The sequence below is a fragment of the Montipora capricornis genome, chromosome 10, assembly GCF_036669925.1.
Source record: "Montipora capricornis isolate CH-2021 chromosome 10, ASM3666992v2, whole genome shotgun sequence".
NCBI lineage: Eukaryota > Metazoa > Cnidaria > Anthozoa > Scleractinia > Acroporidae > Montipora > Montipora capricornis.
The window spans coordinates 52,643,814-52,655,327 of record NC_090892.1 but is presented as its reverse complement, the minus strand read 5'-3'; the positions used below and the strand labels follow the sequence as shown (position 1 = coordinate 52,655,327).

At 39.2% G+C, this 11,514-nt stretch overlaps 2 protein-coding genes across 4 annotated transcripts in view; both read right to left on the bottom strand.

Moving 5' to 3' along the window:
- Positions 1-1,431, bottom strand: part of LOC138021344 (uncharacterized) — an 8,211-nt gene extending 6,780 nt beyond the window's left edge. Inside the window, exon 1 of the mRNA XM_068868198.1 lies at positions 1,190-1,431. Within this exon, the coding sequence (XP_068724299.1) occupies positions 1,190-1,295 (106 nt within the window). The 5' untranslated portion in view covers positions 1,296-1,431. The remainder of the gene's footprint in view (positions 1-1,189) is intronic.
- A 79-nt stretch (positions 1,432-1,510) lies between these two features.
- LOC138021343 (cyclin-dependent kinase 10-like) lies at positions 1,511-10,725 on the bottom strand. Of its 3 annotated transcripts, none has more exons than XM_068868195.1 (4): positions 10,526-10,725; positions 6,867-7,399; positions 4,190-4,859; positions 1,511-2,110 (listed from the first exon to the last, which is right to left on the bottom strand). In XM_068868195.1, exons 2-3 carry the CDS (start codon positions 7,393-7,395, stop codon positions 4,234-4,236), a joined length of 1,155 nt encoding a protein of 384 aa, XP_068724296.1. In that variant the 5' UTR covers positions 7,396-7,399; positions 10,526-10,725; the 3' UTR covers positions 1,511-2,110; positions 4,190-4,233. The 3 variants fall into 3 exon arrangements, with proteins under 3 accessions (XP_068724296.1, XP_068724297.1, XP_068724298.1); XM_068868196.1 differs by having other exon boundaries at positions 1,511-1,881; XM_068868197.1 differs by lacking the exons at positions 1,511-2,110; positions 10,526-10,725 and adding an exon at positions 9,409-9,604 and having other exon boundaries at positions 4,204-4,859.
- Between the last annotated feature and the right edge of the window lie 789 nt (positions 10,726-11,514).

The window sequence follows — 11,514 nt, the reverse complement described above, 5'->3', positions numbered from 1 at the left end:
AAAGCCGTATATCTTTTGATTTTTTAAGGCATTCTAAAAATCATGAAAAAAAGGCTGGAAAATTAAGATGTAGTCAACAATTCCTATTTTGAATTCCAGTTACAATTTCATAGATCGACTCGGGGAAAATATGTTGGAATGCGAACCAACAAATTGCTGTGTTCAAACCAACACGGACCGCAAGATCTTGCCTTTGAACACAAGTTGGCACCTCACTTAGTTAACTACGTCATGACTTTACAAGGTCTCCATGTTTGCTTCGTTTCAACCACTCTTCTGCGTTTCAGTAATAACTGAGAAATCAGTCGATAAATTAAAAAAACAAACACTCCGGTTTGCACTTTAGTGTGTGGTACAAGTACGAGTAAACTCACGTGAGGAATCTAAAAAGAAATTGATCACCTAACTGAACGATTGTTGAGGAAACCATCATTGTTTTTAAAACGATCTTTCCAGCTCGCGTGTCCTGCACCCCATTTGAACAAAATACCGGACCTGCCAAACTTACGCAACAAAATAAAGAGCTTTCCCACTTTCATAGTTTTTAATCCCGTCACTTGTTTGGTTGGTTGATTTCTACAGCTTTAAAATATTCTAAATGGCCTTTAACGTTCTTTTTCACCGTTTGCGTAAGCTAGAGGTTTTCCTCTTGTAACACTGTGTTCCCACAAACTACGTCGCATTACAACTTAACTGAACTGACTGAATGCTCTTAAACTTGCCAAAGGATTAATCAATTGAACATTAAAGAAAATGACCCACGCCAATATACGCCAAAAATATAGAATTGAACCTCACGCTTCTTGACGCGTAAGAGGTAGTCCTTGTTTTTGAAGAGAAATTAAGCGAAATCCAGTTTCAAGAACGAAATTACATTCAAACTACCAGTAGCGCGCGCGGTCATGAAATCCAATCACACAGGAACGAGTTGTTTTCGAGCTTTCAAATTCTTTACCTGTCGTTTCTGCAGCAAATGTTTCCGCTATTTAAATAACACAAGAAACTTTGTCGCGATTCGTAGTGGGAATTAATTATAGAAGTAGGCAACATTTCGAGTTATCAACAAAGTTAGATCTGAGTATTAACGGGTATCCCTCACTTTAAGCACCAAATTAATCCCTTCAGTGTTTTGCACAAAATGGCCATGAAGTGGCGTCTTCTATAAACAGATGCAACAACGAAAACTTACGGGAGGGAAGTTCTCTCCGAGCGCGTCTCTGTTCAGCATTTGAATTAGCAGTCAAAACAACAACCACGAACAGTAAAATAAAATAACCCAATATGATCTTCTTCATGGCTGGTATGTGTTCGACGGCTTCGGTTTGAAGATCTAGTGAAACTTGTAAGTGTAATTGACCGAGATGCTAGTATCCTTCCACGACTCTGTTAAATTCTGCAACCCAATACCGACACAAGTGGCTTTCCAGTGTGCGAAAAATGTTCCAATATTCTGAATCTCTGACTTCTGAACAAATTTGAACAAATATCGATTGTGACAGCAACAAAGTCACGTATAAACACTTTTTTTTTTTTACACTTTCCTCCAGCCCGTACTAATCAGCAGGGAGAAGGGCAAAAATATGTCATGGATAAACTAATTATATAAAACTTTTAAGATAAAAGAGGAAGTTCAGTAACTGCAAGAAAGGAAACAATAAACGCGAGTGTAATATACATACAAAGCCAGTCGAGAAAGTTAATACTATAAACAGTACACATACAAAACCATGTTGAGATACTATGAAACATGCAAAATTGTTTGCGGTAGAGAAACATGAACAGATTCAACTTCTCAAAACTTCTGTTCAAATCCGTTAGTTTACTGAAATGGCGTAACACATCCATTTTGCAGGCACCGCTCGTCTTGACAATGACGCACACCTAATATGGGACACCAAAATTATATCCTGGAAAGTTCACTACCATTCCATAACACAATAGGGAGAGTCAAGGTCCGGGAAAACGCGGCTTCGACATCCGTTCGATTTTGTTGAACGATGTTGCCTGCTCACCGGGGGTGGGCTTGGGGGTGGGCAATCATCAACATTCGATTCAACATAGTTTCACGAGAGGCCTGGTATTCAGTCCCAGGCTGCAGCCGCGGTTGTTACTATGGGGATAAGGATAAGGATACGTTAGAGCGGTTTTCAAATGAGTGTCGTAAAATCAAAACCAAAGTAAATACTTTGACAATCCAGTAAACCAATCAAAACTCCAAGTAATTACACGTAGCCGACACAAAGCGCGGGAAAATGTGCACGCGCGAGCCACAATTGGTTTTGGTTTCACTTCTGATTGGTTGAAAAAGTAGCGCGAAAACATTGAACCAATCTCTTAGTGAAGTAATGCAAAACCAATGTAAATCGCTAATTACTTTCGACACTCAATTGAAAACCGCTCTATTGAGAGACCGATTAGTGCATACCCATGCAACAATGATGAAAGGGGGAGCAAATGTTGAATGGTTGTGGAAGATCATTCAACATCGATTCAACATGTCTCAAAACGGTTGAAAGGGGGAGCAAACGGTTTCCACATCGCCCTTCCACAAAATCGAACGGATGTTGAAGCAAATGTTGAAGCTGGTTTGCCTTTGGAGCCTTTGAAGCCTTTAGTAAGACAAGTAAGAGCGAGCGACATCTTCAGTTTAACAAATTGATGTCAGTTTTTCATGCGTCTGTCCTGTTATTGATCATGAATTGCGTCATAACATTGTCAAAGTAGCTGTGGATCCGTAGACCACTTTGACAATGTTATCTACATCTACATCTACATCTACATCTACATGTTCCAGCACTCGGCAAAGTCCCTTTTTGGCTTATGGCTGTTTCTGCTTGGGTGGCCTCATACACCGTAAGCCTTTTTAGAGACATCACGCCAAGCATACATACATTCTTTATTGGCTCGACCCCACGGGGCTGTTCAGAGTTATGACAGAATTCATTGTCAATAACAGGACAGACGCATGAAAAACTGACCTCAATTTTTTTTTGCAATAACAAAAAGGCAGAGGGATCAAAATTAAGTCAAAACCAATGAGCGCGCGAGATTTTTTGCAGTCATTGTAAAAAACGTTATTGTTTGAAAGTGTCTCCAATAATGTGGAATGTTAAAAATAGCCCTTTTCACGGTTAGTTTTTTTAATTTGCATTACAATGTAATCGAACGTGGATGCGAGGCAATTTCGAGTTAAAACTACAAACTAGCCCGATATTGCCTCACATACATGCCAGATTATAGTGTAATGCAAATGAGAAAACCTAACCGTAAAACGGGATATTGCACAAGATTTTCTGCATGACAATAAGACTATGGTTTGGAGAAATTTGTATGTAGCTCAAAGAGTCCATAAAATTATTGTAACTTTTTCTAAAAAATGTGTTCGAATTTTTCCAAACCAGAGTAGCAACAGTTTTTCAAACTTCGCTTGGAATAAAAAATTCAGTAGTTGGGGCTTAATATGCAGAGAGTTTAAGGTGGCTCCCTAGCGTATTTGCAAATACCCTCACTACAGGGCACGAGTTACAAAAGGAAACCTGGTTAATTTCTCTTAAAGTTTCCCTGTATAGATTTACCAGTATTGGTACCGCTCATTTTTTAGGTGTCAATATTTGGATTATGGCCGTTACCATGGCAACATCACATGCAATGTCAGGCAGATGAATTCTTGTTTTTGGCCTAAATTCCTTAATATTTGTAATGTCCTTCGGTGAAATTTTTTATTCTTTGTCACATCATGGAAATGATATTGCGCGACATTAGGTTTAAGTGGTAAAAAAGTCAAGGTCATTCAAACGGCTTTGCCAATATTAAGGAAGTTGTCATTTTTCTAAATATACGCGATTAGCTCTGACAGATTTTAACAAATATAGGGTATTTGATAGGAACTGTATGTGGTTAGAACTGAGCCAATTTTCAAAAACATTTCCCCAAGGGAACGCGAGAAAATTAGCAGATAATTTTTACAGATTTGGTCACGCTGACGTCACAAAAATCAGATCACGCACGGTTCAGGCTTTACACGCCATACTAGTGCCCAGCTTGCGCGCGGTCCTAAAACTCCTTAAATATTATGTGAATCTCCCGACGGTCTCCACTCTTCCAAATCACCTTACGCTTTTCCCCTTGATTTTTTTTCAACGATTCTCGCCCGAGATAAAGACTTAGAGAGGAGAACAAAGAAACTTACACAGAAGACATCAATTTAACTTTGCATGTAGAGGCCAGTTCACTTTATTTTCTTTTTTTCGGCTGAGGAAGCTGGGGTCCAAACCCAGCAAATCCCCTACGAAACGCGAGGTCTGATTCATGAGTTACTGGGCGTTTTTCTCCCGCCTGCTGATCTGAGGGCCGCTTTCTGTAGTTACGATTCCGGTGTTCCGGAAACGTTGGCATCATATCCGGTTCGACCGGAAGTGGCTTCTCCACAAAATATGAATTTTGGAGGCACTCGGCGGCCGAGGCCCGCTTGCACGGGTCGTACATCAACATGTGATTAACATGAGTCAGTCCCGCGGGACTCAACCACGAGAACTTGTGTTTTAGGTTGTTGTATGGCTGCCGCTTGAAATTCGTGGATTTTGCACCAGGGAGGCTTGAAAATCCTGGCCACAACTGATCACTGGGCGTTCCAAGCAAATCCACAATGAGCTCAAATTGGTTGATTTCTGATTTGCCTGCCATGAGGGGTTTGTTTCCCAGAAGTTCGCCGAAAATGCAGCCCACGGCCCACATATCCACCGCAGTGGTCTGAACTTTGGAGCCAAGCAGGAGTTCAGGTGCACGGTACCACAGGGTTACCACGATTGGGGTCATTGGCTTGTAGGGGTAACCAAATTTCCGGGCCAGGCCAAAGTCAGCTGAAGAGAAAACCAATGACGGCTAGTTTCAGTGTTGGCTTGCTTGCAGTTTGGTTTATGATTCAAGCATTAAATAAATTTCTTTTGGGATAGTCTAGGCTTCATAAGCTCATATCTTCTGCCCAGGCTTTTTTTAACACCAAAATTTACCACATTATTTATTGAAACTTGTTATTGACACAAAACAAAAAACACCTTATCTAAATTCCTACAACAATAACAAAAACAATTTCATTTAATTTATTATTTTTGACACTTCTTTTAGCTTCCGATTTATAGTTTAACATTATCACATACAATATCCCATGAGTAGGAGCGAGCAACTCCCATATATTCCTGTCACAGCGTTTTCACAGACTGATTTATTTTTAGATTGAATTTTCGGTGACTGAGACTCCCACAGGAACACGATGACCAATCACAGGAAACTAGCTTGATATCATAGTGTCACAGAACTGGAACTGCCTTTTTTGTTTCGCAGTAAAGGTAGTCCAAAAATACAAAAATATGGTTTTATCAACAGAGTTGATGATGTAAATTGGCCACCGTACAGAGATTCTAAAAGCTGACGTTTCGAGCGTTAGCCCTTCGTCAGAGCGAATCGAGGAATTATGGGTTACGTGTAGTTTTTATAGTAGAGTAGGAGCTACGCTATTGGTGGTAACATGGCAACGTGAACAATAGGAATATATTAGTTAAATGAAAAGCGTTCGTTAATACCGTGAGGATTAAGGGTGCAGATTTGGAAGATGAATTTTTGTTCTAGATTCTTGCGGCTTTCCGTCCTACCTAGATATAGGGAAAGACCTGTTAAGATCACCGATCATTTCACATGTACCTCCGCAAATGTCATTTATTGCATAACCTGTACGTTATGCAATAAATTATACATTGGCGAGACAGGTAGACGACTAGCTGACCGATTCCGCGAACACCTTTACGATGTTGGGAAGAATGACAAAGATGCATCTAAGCCAGTCGCTCGTCATTTTAATCTCCCTAACCACTCCAAAAAACACATGGCTATCTGCGGCCTTTCCCTACATCTAGGTACGACGGAAAGCCGCAAGAATCTAAAACAAAAATCCATCTTCCAAATCGGCACCCTCAATCCTCAAGGTATTAACGAACGCTTTTCATTTAACTAATATATTCCTATTTTTCACGTTGCCATGTTACCACCAATAGCGTAGCTCCTACTCTACTATAAAAACTGTACGTAACCCATAATTCCTCGATTCGCTTAGTCCAAAAATAGATTGGTCTGTAAAAATTCCATGACATAGGCTTAGTATGGGAGTTGCTCACCCCTACTCACAGGCTCCTGTCTCATAGTAATGAAATTACAAGAGCTGAGGCAGAGTTTGAGCACTCTGCAAGCATGAAAATTGTCACTATCAGCTCTATCAGCTGTTATTGTTACCTGTTTTTCCTATTACTAATTAGTGACAATAATCTAATTACTGGGTTGCCATAGGTCACCTATGAAAAAATTGACTGGAACGCTCCAGTTCAATACCACCCAACTCAGTCACTTCTGTTTTTGAGTAACACGTACCACAGGCAAGCCAGTGCGCTCATCGAGCGTCCAGTTGGAGTTAAATTTGCTGTGAGGTAAATAATTACCCACCACATTCAACAAAACTAAGGCAAATAATTGAGGAGTAAAATCGTCTGGCGTTAGACAGAGTAAAATACTAAGTCTGGCCGGTTTAGGCTGGTTTGGGTGTGGTTTACATGTACACCACAATAGCTGAATAACTAGAAGATAAAATACTTACTGACATGACAAGAAGCTATTTGGTTTCCATTCGGTTGCTCCGAGGTGAAAAGTCCTTCCAAATCACCACGGAATTAACAACAAGAATTAATCACTTGACTGTGTGGTTTATACTAAACTAACAACAATTTATTACTTTTTGTTATAATAATTTTTATAACAATAACTGGTACCTAAACTTTCATTATCACTTGAGTACTGAAAGAGTATTTCAAATATTTACTCACCAATTTTAAGAATTCCTTTTCCATTCAACAGAAGATTTGACACTTTCAAATCTCTATGGACAATAAACTGGTCGTGTAAATACTGAACTCCATGAAGAAGCTGCAACATCAAACATTTGATCTGTGCTTCTTTGAATGGTGATGCCATGTTGTCCAACAAGCTTGCTAAATCCTGTTCACAATATTCCATAACAAGGAATATGCTATCCAAATGTTTCCCAACAACTACCTCTTTGAGTTGCACAATATTCTTGTGCTTCAGGCTTAACAACAGACTAATCTCTCGCAGGCCACTCACAGGAATGCCATCTTTCTCTCGCTCCATACGAACTTTCTTCAAAGCTACTATTTCGTTGGAGACTGTATCTCTAGCACGATACACTACACCATACGTTCCTTCTCCAATCCTGTTAAGTTTTTCAAATTCTGTTACAGGTCTGCAGCAACCATAGCAGTGTTCCTCTGGCATCTTTTCAAAGGTCTCTATGGATGTCAAGACAACTCCTTGACTTTCATGGTCTTTTTCCATGGTTCTGTTAAAACATAAGACTTACAATGAATAAAATTATTTTTGGTCTTGGATCTTTGGTGAGTCTTGGGTACCAGTCATGCATGTCCATTACAAAGAAACTCAGTCTGATACAATCTGTTGAGCCATCCATACAGAGGGTAAAGATCACCAAAGGTAATGAGAGTCTGTATATGGTCCATTAATCATATGGATGTCTGCATTGGTTCCCTGGCATGTGAGACAATTTGAACAGAATGCAAAACTGGTCATGAGATTGAAATTAGTCAGTATACAGTCCTATAATTATAATTGGATATATGTGCTGAATTTGGCCTACAAAAGATGGACAATTTGTCTGGATTGTACAGAATGTCTTAAAGATGGTTCAGCCCATGAATAGTCATTGATATAGTATTTCCTGAAAGTCACTATAATGTGCCGTCACCGCACACCGGTGGCGCAGTTGGTTGAGCACTGGGCTGTCATGCATGAGGTCGTGAGTTCAACTACGGCTAGACTAACACTCAGGGTCTTTAAATAACTGAGGAGAAAGTGCTGCCTTTGTAACAGTACTACATCTGCAAATGGTTAGACTTTCAAGTCTTCTCGGATAAGGACGATTAAAGCCGGAGGTCCCGTCCCACAACCCTTCAATGTCTATAATCCTGTGGGATGTAAAAGAACCCACACACTTGTCGCTAAGAGTAGGGCACGTAGTTCCCGCTGTTGTGGTCTGTCTTCTGTTGATTATCATGGTTGGGAGGGTAAAAAAAGGGGCGACAGTAATTGGCGCAAGCTGTTGTGGCAACTCTGCCAGCTTGACTGGCAAAGTCTGTAAATCAAATCTAAATCTAAATCTAAATCAATGTGAAATGAAAGCACTACCCCTCCAACAATGTGGCCCACAATCAATTCTCAGATTCAAAAAAATAACAACGCCATTCTGCTCAGAGAGTTTTTTTTTCTCCTGGTACCACTGACATCAAAAACTAACATTTAAGAATGGTGCCTACTAATTCAAAGGTTTTTTTGAGCAGTTTATGAACACGTGAGAAAAGCAGATCTTAACAAGTTTTATTGAAATCCAACAAGAAAAATGGGAGTAATCTCATATTTTTCAAAATTAATTTAATCAACAAAATTAATTATGGTTGTAAAAACCTTTGAAATACAAAGCAATGTATGGCATTCGTTTCCAAATTGAAGCCTAATTATCTCTGAAAAATGCATGGTTACTCCCAGTTTTCTTTTTGGATACCAGGAGAACTTGCTAAGTTCTGTTTTCTCTGCATAGTTTTAACCTTTTCACTCCTGTGGGGTTCCCCATTGACGAGTAAAATCGTCTGGCGTTAGACAGAGTAAAATCGATAAGTCTCACTGGCCCTTACAGAAGTGAAAGGGATATTATTAAACTGCACAAAAACATCCCTGTATTGGTAAGAACCACTCTTAGGAAACCAGAGTGTCCAGAGATGCACAGAACATATGCACAATAACAGAAGCACATAACCTTGAAGCGTGTAATTTGCAATTCTTTTCCTTGGAAAAAAGCCAGGGATTTTAGGACACCAATTTCATGCCCAAATATGGACAAAAATAAGATCAAAGCTGCACGAGTGGGAAAATGCGCGAGCTATGTTACATCCAAATAAAGAAAATTCCAAACTCAAAAAACCCCAATAGTATTCACCAGGCCCGTCCCTAAATCTTATCAACTTCTCCTCATATCGTTCGCACGTATTTGCAAATCATCCTTTTATCATCCCCGTAACATCAGCTATATAACAAAGTACCTGTCATCTGAACCACTATGGAAATACTTGTTTACACATTTATATCTTCAAAATTGGATCACTGCAATTCTTTACTCTATGGCCTTCCAAATTACCAAATATAAAAGTTACAGCACATCCAAAACGCTGCTGCTCGTCTCATTACTCTTTCCACAAAAAATGAGCACATTGAGCCTATTTTGTTAAATCTTCACTGGCTTCTGATTCATTATCGCATTATGTTTAAAATTTTACTCACCACGTAAAAGGCTCTGAACAATCTGGCACCTTCATACATTCACGATCTACTTATACCATTCCATTCTCGTCAGCTACGTTCATCATCAAAGAATCTTCTCTATATTCCGCGTTTTAATTTGAGATCATGTGGTGCAAGATCTTTTTCTGTGGCAGCCCCCACACTCTGGAATACTCTGCCATTTGACATTAAGAACAGCTCCTCAGTGTCCGTTTTTAAAAACAAACTTAAAACTTTCCTCTTTGACAAAGCATTTTCATAATTTTCACCATTTTTATTTTAGTCTTATATACTGTGTTGTTACGTGCTTTTGAACTTTAAGGATTCTGGCGCTATATAAATATTTTATTATTATATTATTATTATTATCATTATTATTATTATTATTATTATTAATGATTGGCTGCAGGTTACAGGTGTTGAATAGATGTCAAATCATAATTTGTATTTTTTTGCCCCAATACTAAAATTTTTCCTTCATCTTTCAAATCAACTGAAATTTACCCATACTGCCAGGTGTCCAATGGAAACATCATCAGCAACTAGAAACATTTGTAACTAAATTACAGTGCGACGCACCTTACCGTGACCACCCAACAAACTTTCACATTCGACAACTACGTGTAACTACGTCAACTGACAAACAACCCATTCAACGGTGTTCAACTTACAACCGTGCAAACTTTGCGAGAAGGGGTGACTATCAATCAGATCCGCACACCCTGATTGGCATATAAGTTTTAAAAACTTTGTTAGGCGTCACACTGTAAGTAATCACGTCAAGAGGAAATAAATTGAATTGAATTGTCCAGTAAGATGCAAGTAATAAAAAATTTGCTAACCACAGGAACAAAAGACCCTTTGTTTCGACAGCCAATGAGGCTCTGGTTGGCACATTAAGTATAGGTGACGTCAATGATATCTTCCCTATTAATTCAAAGGGCACCATGATCCTGTCAGAGTGACCAACTCTAAACTTGTTTTGCCAAGACGTCAAAGCATGGAAAGCAGAATTAAAATCTTCTGCCGAATTTCTGAGAAAAGTTAATCTGTGTAGTTCTAACTTTTCCGAAGGCGGAAAAGTTTTCACAAGAAATAAAAAGGAGTTTCCTCTCACCTATAAATAGAAATTGAGAGGCAAGGCGTCCTTCCTCCTCGTTAAGACAAGATATTGACAAGCTGACTAGATGCGTTTAGGTAGTAGTCCCTATGTATTGCAAACCACGAGAAAATTTATCGGGGTAAAACAAGACTTCGACTATCACGGCTACCTTATCCTCACGCGGTTATGACAGCACAGCCCTCCCTACGGGCCCCTAGGGGTCCCTAGTGGGTGATTAAAAAAACCAGCTGAGGGGCTCTGGGGAAGAGAATGACGGTTATAATTCCGTCAAGTACACTAAATGAAAAATCCACCTAAAATTCTTTACCCAATACATCACTAAATATCACTTGCCAACACTATTCATCAATTCTGGTAACTTTATAAATCACTTTCCATTGTATAGCGCAATTGGTTTCACTATGGTTATATAAATAAGTAAAAAATTTACTCTACATACATGCAAAGGTTTTAGCCAAAAACTTATTCTGTATAAATCAAATTAACGATAATATATAAACACTTATATTCTGACATTCAATTTAGCCATGAATTAACGGCTAAGTTTGTCGTCTGTAATATATAAGGCCCCTTATTTAGCCGTTAAGTTACGGCTAAGTTTGTCGTCTGTAATATAGGACGTGTATACCCCAGGTCCATGGACCACCCCTGTGGACCACCCCTCATTTTGTAAATTCAATACGTTTTACAAGCAAAAGACTCTTCAGACGAAAGGGAAAAGTGATCCTCACACTTATCTCAAAAATTTAAGCCCATGTGCGATCTATTTTCAGACTACCTTTTCGGCAAACAGACAAATATAGTTCCGGTTAGGTGATGCTGTGACGTCAACTTAGTTTCTTGTGATAGGTCATCGGGCTCCGCAAGAGTCTCATTAGCAGGAATATAGAGCTGTTGTTCGCTCATATGGGCTACTGATAAAAATAAGCAATTGCCTGTTTTATAGACACTTATAACACCTACTCGGTAGCTCCAAAGGAAGT

What these genes read in the sequence shown, in the direction of transcription:
- LOC138021343 (XM_068868195.1), bottom strand. Translation starts at nt 7,395, where the DNA reads ATGGAAAAAGACCATGAAAGTCAAGGAGTTGTCTTGACATCCATAGAG. An exon ending in AAAAGGAATTCTTAAAATTG is followed by an intron (nt 4,860 to 6,866) that starts GTGAGTAAATAT and finishes TTTTCTCTTCAG; the next exon opens with CTGACTTTGGCCTGGCCCGG.